Raw genomic sequence first — 18,860 nt, 5'->3', positions numbered from 1 at the left:
CTGCGGTGCAGTATCTGCTCAGAAAAATGCAGCGGTGGTGGAAAGCCAGCGGGGAAATGGAAGCGCACTGGGGCCTAGAAAACTTTCAATGTGCCTTCGAGGATTCTGAGCTCAGCCACAGAACTGCCGAACTCACCTTTCCTCTTCGCCTCCGCTTCAGCGCTGCGAGCCTCTCTACCCCGTCCCCATGTTTGCGCTGCCTTAGTGTAGCTTATTAGGGTCCGTTTGAGCTTTCCACCGAACATTGCCCCTTTCAGCAATAGCAGCATTTTAGCAACAGGTCCCTCGCCTGAGTAGTATTCAGCCTTGCCTGCAACCCACGCGGTCCACTTCTAGAATGTGTGTTAATAATACCTAGGTAAACTCCAATAACATTATTGGGACTCTCAAATAAGGGTGTACAGGACTTGATGAAGAGGCGCAGATGCTACGCTTGCCGCTCCTAGTTTGTGTACGTGGCGTAAAACTGGGGGCAGAGGGAAAGGAGAGTTGGAGGTGTGGACGGAGCTTAGAGAATAAAGTTGCCCTCCCATCTGAGGGTATGCATGTGGTGGAGCCAAAAAAAAAAGATTGAGCCAAGTAGATCAAAGGAGGGGATCCACACTGAGTCCAAAAGCAATTATTCCTGGCAGAGGTAGAGCTATATTACTAGAAGCATTAAGTATATACTTTCTCTAAAGTAGCCTCTCTACTGAATTTGATGGACATAAAAACCCCTCGTCAGCCCACATCAGTAGAATTTCTCTGCAGATGGACAAATAAAAGGCAGTCTGAGTATTTTTTAGTAAGCTGACAACAGCTATGTTGGGAAGGTATTCATTAGTGGGCAAAGGAAACTCCGAGATCCCAAGGGGCCAGGCTACTTCCAGGTTTTCTATGCTTCCTTCCTATTGTCTTAATCTATAAAAAAAAAAATACTGACATCTTAGCTTTTTTCTACACAAGTCTCAGCCAACCATCCATATAAAAAACAAGTTTGGTATCAGTGATGCTTCAGCAAAGGATCATTACCTTGTCGTGGTGCTGGAGCTTGAGCACCTCAATGATGCCCTGAACTAAACCGTGAAAGGCCACCCAAGACAGGAAGGTCATGACAGAGAGGACAGACTAAATGCGATCCCTGGGGAAGGTAATGGCAACCCACCCCAGTATTCTTGCCATGAAAACTAAATGGATCAGTACAACCAGAGATATGTCGGTATACCATCGGAAGATGAGACCCCCCAGGTCGGAAGATGGTCAAAATGCTACTGGGGAGGAACAGAGGATGAGTTCAACTAGCCCCAGACGTAATAACGCAGCTAGCTCAAAGCCGAAAGGACGGCTAGCGGCCGACGGTGCTGGTGGTGAACAGCGAATCCGATGTTCTAAGGATCAACACTCCATTGGAACCTGGAATGTAAGATCTATGAGCCAGGGCAAATTGGATGTGGTTATTGGTGAGATGTCAAGATTCAAGATAGACATTCTGGGCGTCAGTGAACTGAAATGGACTGGAATGGGCCACTTCACATCAGATGACCACCAGATCTACTACTGTGGACAAGAGGACCACAGAAGAAATGGAGTAGCCTTCATAATTAATAGTAAAGTGGCTAAAGCAGTGCTTGGATACAACCCAAAAAACGACAGAATGATCTCAATTCAAATTCAGGGCAAGCCATCTAACATCACAGTGATCTAAATATACGCCCCAACCACAGATGCTGAAGAAGCTGAAGTAGAGCAGTTCTATGAGGATCTGCAGCACTTACTGGATGACACGCCTAAAAGAGACGTTATTTTCATCACGGGAGACTGGAATGCTAAGGTGGGCAGTCAAATGACACCTGGAATTACAGGTAAGCATGGCCTGGGAGAACAAAACGAAGCAGGACACAGGCTGATAGAATTTTGCCAAGACAACTCAATGTGCATAACAAACACCCTCTATCAGAAACCTAAGAGACGGCTTTATACATGGACTTCCCCAGATGGACAACACTGAAATCAGATTGACTACATCCTTTGCAGCCAAAGGTGGTGGACATCTATACAGTCAGTAAAAACAAGACCTGGAGCTGACTGTAGTTCCGATCACGAACTTCTTCTTGCACAATTTAGGATCAGACTAAAGAGATTAGGGAAGACCCACAGATCGGCTAGATATGAGCTCACTAATATTCCTAAGGAATATGCAGTGGAGGTGAAGAATAGATTTAAGGGATTGGACTTAGTAGATAGGGTCCCGGAAGAACTATGGACAGAAGTCCGCAACATTGTTCAGGAGGCGGCAACAAAATACATGCCAAAGAAAGAGAAAACCAAGAAGGCAAAATGGCTGTCTGCTGAGACACTAGAAGTAGCCCAAGAAAGAAGGAAAGCAAAAGGCAACAGTGATAGGGGGAGATATGCCCAATTAAATGCAAAATTCCAGAGGTTAGCCAGAAGAGATAAGGAATTATTTTTAAACAAGCAATGCGCGGAAGTGGAAGAAGACAATAGAATAGGAAGGACAAGAGACCTCTTCCAGAAAATTAGAAACATTGGAGATAAATTCCAGGCCAAAATGGGTATGATCAAAAACAAAGATGGCAAGGACCTAACAGAAGAAGAAGAGATCAAGAAAAGGTGGCAAGAATATACAGAAGACCTGTATAGGAAAGATAACAATATCGGGGATAGCTTTGATGGTGTGGTCAGTGAGCTAGAGCCAGACATCCTGAAGACTGAGGTTGAATGGGCCTTAAGAAGCATTGCTAATAACAAGGCAGCAGGAGACGACAGCATCCCAGCTGAACTGTTCAAAATCATGCGCAAAGATGCTGTAATCGTAATGCATGCTATATGCCAGCAAATTTGGAAAACACAAGAATGGCCATCAGATTGGAAAAAATCAATTTATATCCCCATACCAAAAAAGGGAAACACTAAAGAATGTTCAATCTATCGAACAGTGACACTCATTTCACATGCCAGTAAGGTAATGCTCAAGATCCTGCAAGGTAGACTTCAGCAGTTCATGGAGCGAGAATTGCCAGATGTACAGGCTGGGTTTAGAAAAGGCAGAGGAACTAGGGACCAAATTGCCAATATCCGATGGATAATGGAAAAAGCCAGGGAGTTTCAGAAAAACATCTATTTCTGTTTTATTGACTATTCTAAAGCCTTTGACTGTGTGGACCATAACAAATTGTGGCAAGTTCTTAGTGGTGTGGGGATACCAAGTCATCTTGTATGCCTCCTGAAGAATCTGTATAACAACCAAGTAGCAACAGTAAGAACAGACCACAGAACAACGGACTGATTTAAGATTGGGAAAGGAGTACGGCAGGGCTGTATACTCTCACCCTACCTATTCAACTTGTATGCAGAACACATCATGCGACATGCTGGGCTTGAGGAATCCAAGGCTGGATTTAAAATCTCTGGAAGAAACATTAACAATCTCAGATATGCAGATGATACCACTTTGATGGCTGAAAGTGAAGAGGAACTGAGGAGCCTTATGATGAAGGTGAAAGAAGGAAGTGCAAAAGCTGGCTTGCAGCTAAACCTCAAAAAAACCAAGATTATGGCAACCAGCTTGCTTGATAACTGGCAAATAGAGGGAGAAAATGTAGAAGCAGTGAAAGACTTTGTATTTCTAGGTGCGAAGATTACTGCAGATGCTGACTGCAGTCAGGAAATCAGAAGACGCTTAATCCTTGGGAGAAGAGCAATGACCAATCTCGATCAAATAGTTAAGAGCAGAGACATCACACTGACAACAAAGGTCCGCATAGTTCAAGCAATGGTGTTCCCCGTAGTAACATATGGCTGCGAGAGCTGGACCATGAGGAAGGCTGAGAGAAGGAAGATCGATGCTTTTGAACTGTGGTGTTGGAGGAGAATTCTGAGAGTGCCTTGGACTGCAAGAAGATCAAACCAGTCCATCCTCCAGGAAATAAAGCCAGACTGCTCACTTGAGGGAATGATATTAAAGGCAAAACTGAAATACTTTGGCCACATAATGAGAAGACAGGACACCCTGGAGAAGATGCTGATGCTAGGGAGAGTGGAGGGCAAAAGGAAGAGGGGCCGACCAAGGGCAAGATGGATGGATGATATTCTAGAGGTGACGGACTCATCCCTGGGGGAGCTGGGGGTGTTGACGACCGACAGGAAGCTCTGGCGTGGGCTGGTCCATGAAGTCATGAAGAGTCGGAAGCGACTGAACGAATAAACAACAACAACCATCAGTGATGCAATTCATATTAAATCATGCTGAAAGTACTGTAAACATATGGAACTATATATGGCTGCCATCATGTTCAATAAAAAAAAAAGGCAAACTGAGGTGTTTATGGAATAATAGAACAAAGCATCAAATTATTAGGCAGCATCATGAGGGGAAGCAAAATCAGATCACCCTTGATTCTTATCATTGCAAACCTGGGGCTAGGACTGAGTAATTAAACATAAAGAGGCCGGGATGCAGTTTTTGCTGATTCAATTTCTCATGCTAGGCTGAGACAATTTGTTTCTATGGTCAAAACGACTATGAGAACAGACCAATCCAACAAGGTTTCCAGGTCAAAATGGATACTCAGTTCTTACAGTTTATATTTAATGATGCTCTGAAATAGAGAGACTCTCATTGGGTTATAAGATTCTAAGGATCTTGAAGGAGAAAAATTCCCCATGACCCAATTTACGAGCAGAGACCACACAATCTGCTTGAGCCAAGTCTATTCAAACAGTGCTGGGGACAGACCTGCCCCCTGAAGGAGGGTACGAACAACCTTTATATAGTCATATAATAAATACTGACCAGCAATGATGTCAAATATCAATCTTAACATGGATTAGATTTTCTGTTTATAGTGAGATAAGCAGAATAATAAAGTAGAAGTTGGCACTAGTCAGTTTTTGTGGTTAGTTACTTCCTAGTTTCCATCTAAAAATACAAGTGCTAATTTAAGTTAACTTGTGAGCCAGCATCTGCAGATGCCTCAAGGAGGCTTACTTGAGTTCAAAGATCTTGGTAGTTTGGAGGTTTTGGTTCAGGTATTTGTTTTACTGCTTCTATATCAGGGACCAAAAAATGTAGAAAAGGCTCAGGGTTTCACTTCACATGCAATAATAACCCTTCAGTCAAGAGAAATGCATTATGTGTAATACAGCTAGTTCTTGAGTTACGATGGCATTTGGGACTGGAATTTCCATCGCTAAGTGATGTGGTCATAAAGCATAATGTCATGTGACCGCATCACTTAGCAATGGCAATCCCAGCACTCCCTATTGCCATCATTAACCGAATTCCACTGATCGCTAGCCTAGGACCCACGCCAAGCCAAGCCATTCTGGGCTTGGTCTGTCCCAGCCCTGAGCCTCACTTCTTCCAAGATAAGGGACTGCCTTCCCTTCAACTCTCCCCAACTGCCTATTTCCCACTTTCTCTGCCGTTTTGGCCACCCTGCACTCTGCCTTGTGGGGTGGCAAGCAGCCCTAGAACCGTGCAGCTCTGGGGCTACTTACCATATTGCGGCTCAGAGGCTTCTTGGTGCGCTGCAGCTCTGGGGCTGCAAGAAGCCCCTGAGCCACAGTGGAATCCACAGCTGCCCCAGGAAGCAGCAGCCGCCCCAGTCCGGCCAAGTAGCACAGCGTGGTGTGAATCCACAGCCTCCCTGGGAAGCCCCAGCCCGGCCCAGCCCCAGCTGCAGTCGCCCTTGCCGCCCTGCACACCGAGGCCCCGCCCTCTGCTGCCCCAGCTGACCATCGCCATCTTGCTCCTGCTGCTGCTGAGGCATACCCGCCCTGGCCCTTCACAAGGCAGCTGCTGGCCACATGAGGCCATTTGCCACATGAGGAAACTGCTGTGCATGACCTGGGGAAGAAAGCCTTGTGTGGTCAGCAGCTGCCTCACAAAGGGCCAGGCCGGGCACGCTTGGTCAGCAGCGGGAACACAAAGCCCCAGCTGCCCTCACCACCATACACTCTGAGTCTCCTCTGCCCTGCATTCCACCATCCCAGCTGACCTTTGCTACCTTGCTCCCGCTGCTGATGAGGTACGCCCAGCCTGGCCCTTTGCAAGGCTGCTGTTGGCCATGTAAGGCCTTCTTTCCCAGGTCATGCAAGGAAACTGCTGCACATGACCTTGGGAAGAAAGCCTCACATGGCCAGCAGCTGCCTTGCAAAGGGTATGCTTGGTCAGCAGTGGAGCAAGAAGACGGTGAAGGTCAGCTGGGGTGGCAGGGGTGTTGGGGTGCAGGGGGCCAAAAGGGCAGAAATGGGGGGAGATAGGCAGGTGGGGGGAGTTGAAGTGCACTTGCAGTCTAAGTGTGGGCAGGCTGCCAAGCACCTGAATTTTGATCACGTGTCTGCAGAGGCGCTGCAATGGCCAGAATTTCAGGGACTGGATGTAAGTCCCTTCGTTCAGTGCCAGCATAAATTCAAACAGTTGCTGAATTAATGGTCTTTAAGCGAGGACTACCTATACCAAAATGCTTTTTGTATACTTCATGGGGTTTCTGCAGGGAGGTGAGTTTTGACTTTGACTTTACAAAGTCAAAATGGCAGCTGGAACCATGCAGTTGAAGCCCTGTCCTTTTTTTACACCCAATGGACATAAGAAAGGTACAGGGCTTTGAGCACATAGTCACAATCACCACCTTGACTTTTTTTATCTCCGCCCCACAGGCACCTCCGCCTGCCTGTGTTCATAGTAACTACTAGTCATCTGACTTCCCTTCAAGCTAAGGAGGAAAATCTTGAAGATGTAGTTGGGCAATGTTTGAATAAGGGAGAAAATGCCACTATTAATACTGTTACATCTGACAATTACTTAGGGGCATCTCAGTCATGGGGTGGAGATGAGACAGACAATATCCTATAGACAAGGAAGAAAATTAGGACTTCCTGTGGGAAATGGTGGATCGATCCATTCCCGTTTCTAAAGCGGAACCAATGGTGCAGTTTTTTCTGGGTGCAGGCGGGGTTTCTGCAGCCTGAAGAATTCTCTGGAGGTAAGGAGAATCCTGGAAATCACCCAATCTGTTCTCTGGAAAGCAGTTCCTCACAGCGTGTGTGTGTGTGTGTTTTGTGGAATGGAGTTCCTGTGATCGATCTGTGACTAGGGACAGCTGCAAGGCGGGGCTGTCATCTTGTTCAAGGCTGCACTGAAGCCGGGAAACAGACTGTAGATCTGGCCACCCCATTTCTAAGACACTTTATTTTTGTGCTTATTTGTTATTTAAGAGATGCTTTTTACAGTTAAGAAATGCTGAACCTCTTGGAATTTTCATTATTTTGGGGGATTTTTAATCTGGAAATTTGCTTTTTTATATAATGAAAAATTGAAAGTGAGGATTGTTTTTTATTGTTTTCTTTTAATAAGCTAAGTTTTAAGGAATACTAAAGACTTCCTTTATTTTGATGAATCTGTGTATGTAGAGCTGAAATCTGTCCTTTCTATGTTCCTGTGGGACAGTTTCTTTATTACTACTTTCTACTATGCTGATGGGCTTATTTCTATAAATAATAATCATTGAATACTTTTTCTGCAAAACAACTTTAGTTTTGTGAATGGAATTTATTTTTCTGGGTCACTAGGGGGTGCTATAATTACTGTGGTGAGACATGGAAGAAATTAAACTGATTTTCGACATGTTTTGTCTTAAAGTAACTCAATTTTTGGACTATTTCTCAGAAGGTGTTGATACTAAAGTGAGCCAATAGTTGGAAAAAAATTGATAATGCTGTGAAACACCCAAAAGACAAAGCTGATTTCCCAAAGAAGAAGATGGGGATTAGGGATTTGGAGTTAAAAAGAGAACTGGAGAAGATTGAATTGTTGGAATTTGAAGAAAACACAGAATTGATGTATTTTCTTATGTATATCTTTGCTGTAGAAAATTGGAAGTCACTCTTTATGTATTTTCTATTTATTTCTGCACCTTTTTAGTTTTTCTCTTTTCTTTTAGTTTTCTTTTTCAATCTTTTTCATCTTTTATTTATATTTTGAAAATATAATAAAGTTTTTTTTAAAAAAAAACAAAGAAAATTAGTGTTGCCAGGTAATCATAGTGCTGTGATTAGATAAAACTGTCGTATGTTCTTTACAGCCTGATCTGTTTTTCATCTGAGAAGCTGTATGAAGTTAAGTGTCATTCCTTTAGGAAAGACGTGTGCAACTTGTTCCATGTAACCAAAGACAACCCATATTAATAGCACCCCAACCTGTTTCTTTTTTTTGCTTGGGACAAGAAGATGAAATGCTCTGAGGAAACAAGGAGAGTAGGGAGCTTTAAGCTTTGGCAGAGTGGGGATGACTTAACAAGAATTAGACAGGACTAATGTTGAATTAGACAGAAATAATGTAAGGGAATTTGCAATGAATGGGGAGAACTTAACATCAGCCTATACCAAAAAGATCTCAAGAGACCTCCTCACCCCCCATTTCATTCTTTTCCCTCCCTTTTTTCCCTTCTCCTTTCTATTAGAGTAGAAGGCTGAATTTTGTAATCAGTTACCAAATTTTGGGTGTTTAATTCTGTAAACACTTACCAAATCTTAGATTTAGATTTTAGATTTTTTAAAGATTTTTTCTATCCTGCCTTTATTATTGTTTTACAAATAACTCAAAGCGGGGAACATACCTAATACTCCCTCCTCCTCCTATTTTCCCCACAACAACAACCCTGTGAGGTAAGTTGGGCTGAGAGAGAGTGACTGGCCCAAGGTCACCCAGCTGGCTTTCGTGCCTAAGGTGGGACTAGAACTCACACACTCCTGGTCTCTAGCCCATTGCCTTAACCACTAGACCAAACTGGCTTATAATTTAGTAATGACCATGGTCTGTCTAATGAAGCTAATTTCTTCACAGTTTCTAAAATTTTATTCATGTATGATGTTTCAGTATGTTTGGGAAGGGCATGGCATAAAGACTCTTTACCATTACAATGAACTTCGAAATAGAACATATTCAAAGAAGCTAGATAGGCTAGAAGTGTTGCCAAAAGTTATGTATTTAATGTGGTCATATCAACTTTTTCGGCTGCAATTCAAAGAGCAGGTATACTCCACCCCCACCCCATGCAAACAGCTAGCTATTAGTGAAAAGCATGACAGCACTTTCAGTTTGATCCTATTTTAAAGGCAAGGTAAGTTGTAGGTTACATTTTGGTTTCTGAACACTAAATGGAGGTTCACATGGTGACATATTCAAGATAACAAATTGATTCGAAAGGCTGGTTCAGGATCAGAATTTTATTTCCCTTCTATCCCTGTATGTCTCTTTTTTCCCTGCCTTTGAGTCAGTCTTGACTCCTGGCGACTCCATAGACAGGTGCCTGCAATTTTCCTGGCAACATTTTTGGAAGTGGTTTGCCATTGCCTGCTTCCTCCAGCTGAGAGAGAGTAACTGGCCCAAAGTCACCCAGCTGGCTTTGTGCCTAAAACAGAACTAGAACTCATGGTTTCCTGGTTTCTAGCCTTGTGTGTTTAACCACCACCTCACACTGGATCTCCATATTTACTTAGGACTTTAGATTCATGGAAGAATTTGAAATATTTTGCACACCATTACAGTTACCTTTTGTGATTACCATTTTGGGAGGAAAGACTGGATACAAGTCTAATACATAAATGTTTTCCTGACTTCAACTATTAACACCACTCGATCTAAACTCGACCCTAAGGTCTTCTCCATAGACTATATAACAGTGTTTGGCATCTCGTTCTCAATATGTGAGAGTACACCAATGTCTCAATAGCGAAATTGTAACATCCAGGTTTGCTCAAAGAGAGAAGGAAAGGCCTCTTCTAGGAAATAGAAGGAAAATTCACATCCTTGATTACAACTGTATATTCATAAGCAAAAACCCCTCAAATACTTAATAAATTGCATTGCTACAGCTATATTTTACAATATATTGTGCTAAAGCAAAAGAATCCCAACACTGCAGGAAATGATAGTACAATATAACTCTCTCCCAACCCCACACAAATGGGCATAATGATATTGGTACCTAGCAGGCTTTCAGCCACCATCACAATACTATACTATATTTACATGCAATGGCAGGATAATTTTAAAAAATCAAAACAAATTACCACTTTTTAAAGATATGCCCAGAGTCCCCCTTTTGAGGGAGATGGGTGGTAACAAAATTTTAATAATAAATATGAGTAAAAAATATTACAGACTCCTACCTTTGCTCCTACAGGTAGTCCTTGTTTAGCAACTGCGACTGAAACTGAAACCAGCAACTCAGGTGTTAAGCGAAGAGGATACTAAATGAAAAATCATGTGACCATGGCTGTGCTTACAATTGTATACAGGACAATGCATACTCACTGACTATAATGGCAAAGACATGACTGAGAGAGAGATGCTGCGAAGGTTGTAAATGCGGGCATTGGTCGCAAAGTTACTTTTTCATCACCATCATAACTGTGAATGGTCTCTGTCTGAGGCAGTCCCTAAGCAAGAGCTATACCTGTATTTTTTGTTTTTACTCTCCAGTCACACCTATACCCAAAAGCTAGATTTCTGAACACTTTCCCCCCCACCCCAGAAATTACTTTCTAACAGAGAAGATTAAAAAAAAAAAACTTCAGGTAATGAGTGTATCTATCATTGTTCAGACTAGTCATTCATTGGCTAATAATACTGAAAAAGCAGGAAATGAATTTTCTTTCAAAATGGACTGAAGAGGGACTATACATTTTTCTGTACAGTATTTGTTTCTAGAAATGGTACAGATAGCTCTTTTTGTAAATTAAAGCTGGAAATCTGGGGATTTTGGCTCCTCTGGAAAGGATAAGAGTTCTCTTTTGCAGCCCTGCCTCAGTCAGGGACATTCACTGGGTTGTATGTATAAAAAATGTCTAGATGGTGGTCACAATTGTGCAGTTGAAGTCTCACCCTTTTTACATGTGTCACATGCAAAATGCACCTTATTTGTTTATTTAATGAGATTTAGGAGGCTACTCCATCACTCTGAGCGGCTTCCATAATTCAAAGAAAGGAGAACAAAGACAAAGAAAAGAATATGTTACTCTGGACAAAATGCATGTTACATGACAAAGATTCTGCCAGGGGCTCGTCAGGCAACCTAACCCCAGGTTTGGAAACACAGCCATGTCTTCAAAGACTTGAGGAACTCTTGTAGGGTGGGAGCCAGGCCAGTCTCTGGGTTGAAGGTTGAGGCTTCAATTGTGTGGTCGTGGCTGCCATCATGGCTTTTTTTACTTCCCCAGTAGACACTCCTGCCCACAATTCATAACTTGTCTATTGCAATACCTTAAAAAAGGCATCCCCATCACTAAGAAAAGCTGGAACGTTTTTCTTAAGACAGCGTCATTCAAATGAGGTTTTTGAGAATATGTTCTAATGAAAAATAATGTGCAGCAATAACATACACTTTTATCACCATCATAGTGAGGTATGAAGCAGCATTCAGGGCTATCCTGAATATCTAGGACCCTTTCAAGTGTGCAAAACGTGCCTTGCCATTAGTTTCAGCACACTAGGAAATGTCTTCTCTGAAAAGTTTATTTCTGCACTTTTTTCAGAATTCAGATTTTCCAGAAGATAATGGGATCACAAAGCCTTCATCACATACTTTGCCACTAGATCTGCTAAATTACATATTCAGCCCAAACAGTAAATGTTTCCTATTATTTTATTGCTTCCACAGAAATTTCAGAAACATATGATTGATATGTGTAAAGGAATTGTGTAAAGGCTCACCCCACTAACCATGTCACAAAGATGCCCACTAACTAGAATATGTCACAAAGCCTCCCTTTTTTGTGTGTCAGAAGCACCTGCCAAGGTGCTTCTGTATTGAAAGGATTTGCTGGTGATGTCACCATTGCCTGGGGGATGCCCAAGGAGGCTCCTTTCATGTCCCTGTTATTTTCCCACCGAAGTGGTACCTATTCATCTACTTGCATTTGCATGCTTTCCAACTGCTAAGTTAGCACCTAAAAGGAGGCCTCTCTCTTTAGCTGTTCCAATTTTTTAAACGCTTTTCTTCTTCTCATTCTAACACAAGTATTGTCATATGAATGTTCTATGATGCCTCATTGGTAAAGTTGGCAATGATGCAATCAGGAGGTGGGATCTGGCCAGTTTCCATTGGCCATTTTTGGGTACTATAGGCATGCCCCTTCCCTCTGGCTGCTGGGCACTACCCACCATGTTCATTTGGGCTTGGGCTGTTTCTAAAAATTTCTTTAGAGGATTTTTGAAAGAGTGATAAAGCTGAGTTTAAACAAAGAAGATCATGGAGAAAATCTATGTTGTTGGTAAGAGTCAACAACAACTTGATGGCATAATCAATCAATCAAGCTACCATTCTCTGCATGGAAAGTTGATGTAAATTGGGAAAGAACATGGTTTCTGCCCACTGTCTTTTGCTAGTTGTGTCCCAAATGAATGTGTTACAGGTTTTCTACTGCTTTTGCTGACTAGGCTTTTTGTGTGATTGGGCTTTCTACTGTTTTTATTACTTGGGTGCACGTTATTATTTTGCCTACTTCAGTGCTACTTTGCATATCATAAAGGATATCTCCAGATGCTGTTAGCAGTTACCACTGGCTACAAGTGCTGCCCTTACAGCACTTATCAATGCAGGATATTTGTGGGATGGGGGGCAAAATTGACAAGAAATTGTCAAGAATTATGCCAGTTTCCTAACTGCAGCAAGATTATATGCTCAAAAGTGGAAAGGCTCAGCACTACCCACAACAGATGAATGGTTGGTGAAGATGATGGAATTTGAAGAGATAACAAATTGACTTCCTTGATTAAAGAGAAGACAACATCTACATTTATGGCTGATTGGAAACCCCTTATAGACTTTTTGCATGAAACAGAAAAAAATACACTTGTGACTTGTGGTTTTGACAATTAGACAAAAATTAGGTAATAGAAAAAAGTGAGTTTTTTTGTGACCATAGAGTAAGAGATAACTTTGTAATCGTACTTGTATTTGCTGAAAAGGAAATCAGAAGGTTCTATTTTTTTCTTTCTGCACTTTTTTTTGCCTTCTTTATTCTGTATTAGTTTTGTTACTCTTTATCCTCTTTAAAACTTTTAATAAAATTTATGCCAAAAAAAAAAAGAATTATGCCAGTTTCTCTTTCTAGCCTGAGTGATAGGTCACAGATGCAGCCAAATAGCACAGGATGAGGAAGAGAGGATGAGTATTTCTGATGTTCCTCACAACCCCTCCACCATGCTTATGACCTATCACTTAGGCTACCTCTGCAAACAGTTCTACCCATCTTCTGGATCATGAGTAAATTTTAAAAATATCCCTGTTAAGATTGTTGGGGGTATGGGCCTGGGATAAAGTGGGAGGAAATTCTTTTAATGTGGTACACAAGCTCACTACTGCTTACTCCCACAGCCTCCTATGTCCCATCAACCTATCATCGAGGATATTTGGGAACATGGAAATAAGGGACTTCCAAAGAATGATGGATACATATTGGGAAATTACTTGAGTGACAGGCCACTAGTGTGGAACATATCCACATGATCTAGACCCTTTCCTAGGATGCACCCCAGTCACTCAAGGCCACTAAAAACAGAAGGGGCATCTTTTCTTTTGGCAATACAAGGTAAATATGATTGCTAGATCTTTAAATTGCAAAATAGTTACAATTCAAATTGGCTCTATCAACTTCTAATTGCTAATGCCCAGTTTGAATAGTAAAGCTTAAAACTAGGAAAAAAATAGCAGAAACCAAGTGAAAGTTTCCCCCCCTATATCTGTATGACCATATCTATTATTCTATTTCTGAACAGAGGCTACAATCTGTACTTCACATTGGCTGGCTCATGTGTATCTTGAGACTGACAATTTCTATGAGACAGCCTGGACTCAAGTTGCTGTTAGTACCATCTGTTTAAGAAATATGTGGATCAAGTCAGTGATGCAGGAATTACATTTGGTGAATGGCCACAATACTTTACAGCATGTATTCAGGAACATACAAACACATACTGTATTCCCCTGTAGGAACTCATGAACTTGATCTTACTCTGACAAATATCTGACAGGGAGGTGCAAATAGACTACCTTTTTATGTCCTAGTACCAGCATACTGAATTGTATCAAATATTGTTTGTTCCGTGGAGAAAGACAGAGAAGGTAATTCTATTTCCAGGGTGCCCAAAAGATGCCTAAGGTAAGCCCACAAACAGAAAACGAACACAACAGTGGACTTCCGGGGAAGAAATGGTGAACTGAAGATGGCTCAGCTAAAAGCAGAGCCAATGACTGTGGTGAAATGAAGAACTGGCGAGCAGATTGGCTCTTCAAAATTCTCCTCTGGACTTGAAATCACCCACAAGTGTTCCAGACAGCTGCTCCTCATGAGACCACAAGACCGAGGTCTCCAGCTCAAAATTTGACTTGCTAATGTAGAATGGAGCAAAATACTTTAACATTGGATGTACTGAAGGATATTTGTGAACAATGGGCCAAGAAGTTAATTTTAAAAGTGTCTGCCATTATGCCCAGATTCTTCAAAGATACAAAATACAACCTAGCTGGCTTTAGGTTGCTACATCTCATACATAGAGTTAACCTACAAATGTTAAATGGCTCTGTCCAAAATTATTTCCCTGGGCAATATACATTTTGGTCAGCTCATAAGTTATCCACCATTATTTAATAATGTTCTTGCCTTAAGCACTTCGGCGTAGTCCTTATGTCTGAAAGCGACCACCTTCCCCTAACTTTCACTTGCAAATTTAGAAAAGGCCTAATTAGGAATCTAGTTAAGGCCCACTTAAAATGCCTGATGAGACAGCTGTTTATGGCTATAACAGTTGCCCAACTATTATATGGGATACAACTTGGCCCATATACAAACCTAAAGATTTATGAAACCATTCAATTGAATTTCCTTAGGACTTTATTCAGTACCCCAAAATGCACCCCTAACGCAGTCTTGAGGCTTGAAACTAATGTGCCAAGTATTGAGGCCCAGGCCTGGACCAGGATTCTAATCTCAGGACTCAGAATCATGTTTGACCCGACAGGCCTGATGCATCTGCTGTTGTCAGACAACTACCAATTTCACTGGCACCATACCTGTATAGAAGAACTTCGCAGTCTTGGCCTCTCTGCTGAATATTTAGGCCAATTAACCCTTGAGAAGGCCAACAATAGTAAAAGAAAGAATTAGGGACATTTATCGCCAAAATGATATCACCAGTGCTCCTGAATTCTATCTCCAAATGTTAGACAGACGCAAGCCCTCTACTGTGGGGTATCTATACAATCTAACCCTAAGCAAATATAGATGGGCCTTTTCCATGGCCACTTCAATGCCCTCACTTCAGCACTGCTGGGGGAAAGATTCCATGGGACTCCTTATTTACAGAGAGTTTGCCCTTGTGGATCTAGGGAGGTAGAACCTCTTGCCCATGTCCTCAAACGGTGTCCTTTTTATGATGCCCCAAGATGTGCTTTGATCTCCCCAATCAACTCAAAATTTGAGGGTCATACTGATACATTTTATGCTTATTACTTTTTAAGGGAAGTTAACTCTGCACTCTCATACCAGATGGCCAAATATCTTCATCACGTCATACAATTGTGCAAACTTTTTAGTTAGATATGTTTTATTGTTCTCTTCTTTTCCCTGATAATGAATTGCTGTAGCAAACTATGTCTCTTTTCCTACTGTAAAGGTTGGTCAAAGACTGTAATAAAGATATTTGATTTGCACCAAGAGTTGATATGTAGAGGAACGTAATTTTAAAAAAATACTGTATCCATATTATTCTTTATAAACTAAGATTTAAATATATTGATGCTGATTTGATACAACTGAGAAATATCAATTAAAAAATGCTCAAGTGAATGTTTCAAAATTATTATATTATCTGAAATAATTCAGTGTATGCCCACTGGTAAGATACATAGCCTGCTCCCATTTAAAATTAAACAAATACACATTGTAAAAAGGCCTTAAGGTAGTAAAACAATATAATTTTTTTAAAAAAATTAAACACTCCAAACTCTTGACATCAATTTGCAATACTTTGTTTTAGGGAATACATATTCCAAATTAAGAATTAACAGGCTTTTAAAAAGAAAAAGCTAAAAAAAATCCTGTGCAAGCTTTTTTTCGTCTTTGACAAATGAATGAGTAATCATCTGTTTTAAACCAAGGTACTTTAAGAAGATTATCTCTTAAGAAGAGCTTTTTGAATAACAACTCAGATCCATTTTTCCATTCCCATTTCAAATGTCAACATTACCAAAAGCTGAATTAGTAATAGCAGGTTCAGGGAAAAATGTAACAGTCAAGCAATAGAATTACATTATTTAGCAATAACAAATTAAAGCATGGATAGCAGTATTTGTTGTAGGTTTAAAAAGAAATACAACTGGGGGAGAACACTGTACATTACAACTTGGAAGCTGTTAAAGTGACAAATCCAGAGACGTACAGTGCAACACATGCTTTTCCAGTTCAATTTCAAAACAGGAGGAGTGCAAAGGAAATTAACATTTTTAAATCTGAACTTAAATGTTTTTCTTAGGATGAGAGCTAGAACACAGGATTACAGAGTTCTTTCCACATAACAGTAAGATCTTTTTCTCAACACACGTAAAACTTGGATGATGACTCAACAAGCCTGTGTACTCTGTCAACAAATAACTTCTGTCCAGTTTAATGGTCTTTCAATCTCTGAATCAGGACCAGTAGCATATAACCAGACACCCACAAGCAAAAGGAGCCAAACCGTGCAATCTGCTTTAAGTCAACAAGCAAGCAGAAGCAGCAAAATAGCTTGGCTTATATATTCCCTTGTAGTATTCAGGCAAAATAGCTCCAGAAGATAAGCTGTGTTCAGAGCATATGCAGAGTCATGGTGAGGAACCAACAAAGGATCTATCAAAAGGCGGGAGAGGCCAACTATTCAACAGAGATTCCAGGCAAATGCTTTTACCAAGCTGACTAAGCAATGCATGCATCTCTCCATGCAAGATAAAAATATGGCTCCTAATGCTTAGAAGTAGGGTATGCATTTGTGGAAACTAGACTGATATCCCTTGCTTGTTAAATTTACAAAAATATATATAGCCAATACTGTAAGCTTACTTGTTATGTAGACTCTCACACATATAAACTACTTTTCAGATGTTCTAAACAAGGTCACTTGCAACAAAAAGTCATCCCCCATCCCCACATACAATTTTTTAAAAGTGGGTATTTTCAAGACAACAGGACATCTGTTGTTTAACCATTTCTAAGTTTATCACTGATTAAGCCTGAATTTATTTTGAAATTACTAATTTATGGAAACTGATGCATAAACGTAAGTTTCACTTTAATAGTCATTTTCTGCATAGAAAATGAAAGCAAACTTTTTAGGACATGATAGACTAGGTCTAGTGGGTACAAATTTGTGACAAATTATAATTGTCCTGTGCAACAGACCCACTCAAACTGAACTGAAAGTTGGGGTGGGTTGTGAAGTAATGTCTCAGCAATGAGAGATAGTTGTTCAAGTCTATGATGTTCTGAAGAACCGGCAGCCTAGATGATACATGCTGGAAACTGCAGCATCCAGACCAGACAACCCGCTTCAGTTATTAAAGCAGTGTGTTCTCCTGGAAGTGCCATTTATCCCAAAGTTATTTATTATTTCGAAGGCGTTTTGACTTTCTAGGTGAACCTATTGATTCAGCAGCCTTCTTCCGTTTCCTAGGGGCCTCCTCAGTTGGTGCTGACCCGGAGGAATTTCCTACTGCACTTTCCATGACTTCTCGCAATTTGCGTTCAAGCTCTGCCAGTCGGGCATTCTGCTCACCTATGATTTGTGTTTGCTCAAGCAGTTTCTGATCTTGGTCTTGGAGCTGTTTCTGCTGCTCTTGCACTTTGGTGCGAAGCTCTGAAATTTCACGTCGCAATACAGTCACACCTGCACCATTAGTCTTAATTTGTTGTTGAAGTTTGGTGACCTCCTGCCTTGATGGGTTTTGTTTGGAGAAGAGCTGCATTGTAGTTAAAGCTGCAGAAGGACCTGGAACTGAAGGGAGAAGGAAAGATTGTTTTCTGTTTAATATCAGTTTTCAATCCCGTAATTCAAAAACTGAACATCATATTTACAAAGTGAATGCATCATCCCATATGTTTATAAAACATTTAAGGTGGCCAAATAAGTGAGCTGCAGTTGAACTCTCTTCCACAGAAATAAGGACTACCCTATTGCTGGTGAAATCCTGATACTGTAGCAGCACAATTAATCAATCCCCATCCCTAGAGTTTTGTGTTTAAATGCTACCGCAACTGCATAGAAGCTCTATTTGGAGTATCAGCTAATAACGCAGATGAAGTTTACAATATTAATGTGCTGCTACTAGAAATCCAATTGGAACTGTGGTAATTGTGGAGCTTTCTACCTAGCTTGCATTTCTTTCTCATTGATTGGTTTTCTTGCCCTGTAAACATACTAAATATTTAATCTCTCAATGTCCTTAACTCCAAACTTTCTACCGAAAAGATCCTACTGAGGATACTTAAAAGCCTTTTGAACTCTCAGAATAAAATAGCCAAAGCAAAACCTGCAAATGTATTAATTTTAAACCTTTCCTTTTGCATTTTATTACTAGCAATATTACTTTGCCACCTCCTTTAACTTTAAATCTAAGCATGGAGTAGATCTTTTGGCAAAATGTACATTCTATTGTAACTGATATATTAGCTATGCTATATTCTGGTTTTATCATTGTTAATAATTGATTGCTATGTATTTTGGGAAGATTATTCAGAACTTCATTAAATTCTGTTTTTGATTTGTCATGGAAAGAGGCAAAAAGAGACAAGAAAGAGTGTTTCATCCATTAGGGTTCCCACCC

The 18,860-nt window shown here is 40.9% G+C and overlaps 1 protein-coding gene across 1 annotated transcript in view; it reads right to left on the bottom strand.

Annotated features, from left to right (window-relative positions):
• Positions 1-15,850: 15,850 nt before the first annotated feature.
• FBXO28 (F-box protein 28) overlaps positions 15,851-18,860 on the bottom strand; it is a 31,938-nt gene continuing 28,928 nt past the window's right edge. Inside the window, exon 5 of the mRNA XM_063304100.1 lies at positions 15,851-18,031. Coding sequence (XP_063160170.1) covers positions 17,637-18,031 — 395 coding nt within the window. The 3' untranslated portion in view covers positions 15,851-17,636. The remainder of the gene's footprint in view (positions 18,032-18,860) is intronic.

This window comes from Candoia aspera, chromosome 1, assembly GCF_035149785.1.
Source record: "Candoia aspera isolate rCanAsp1 chromosome 1, rCanAsp1.hap2, whole genome shotgun sequence".
NCBI lineage: Eukaryota > Metazoa > Chordata > Lepidosauria > Squamata > Boidae > Candoia > Candoia aspera.
This window is presented reverse-complemented; position numbering and strand designations above follow the sequence as displayed.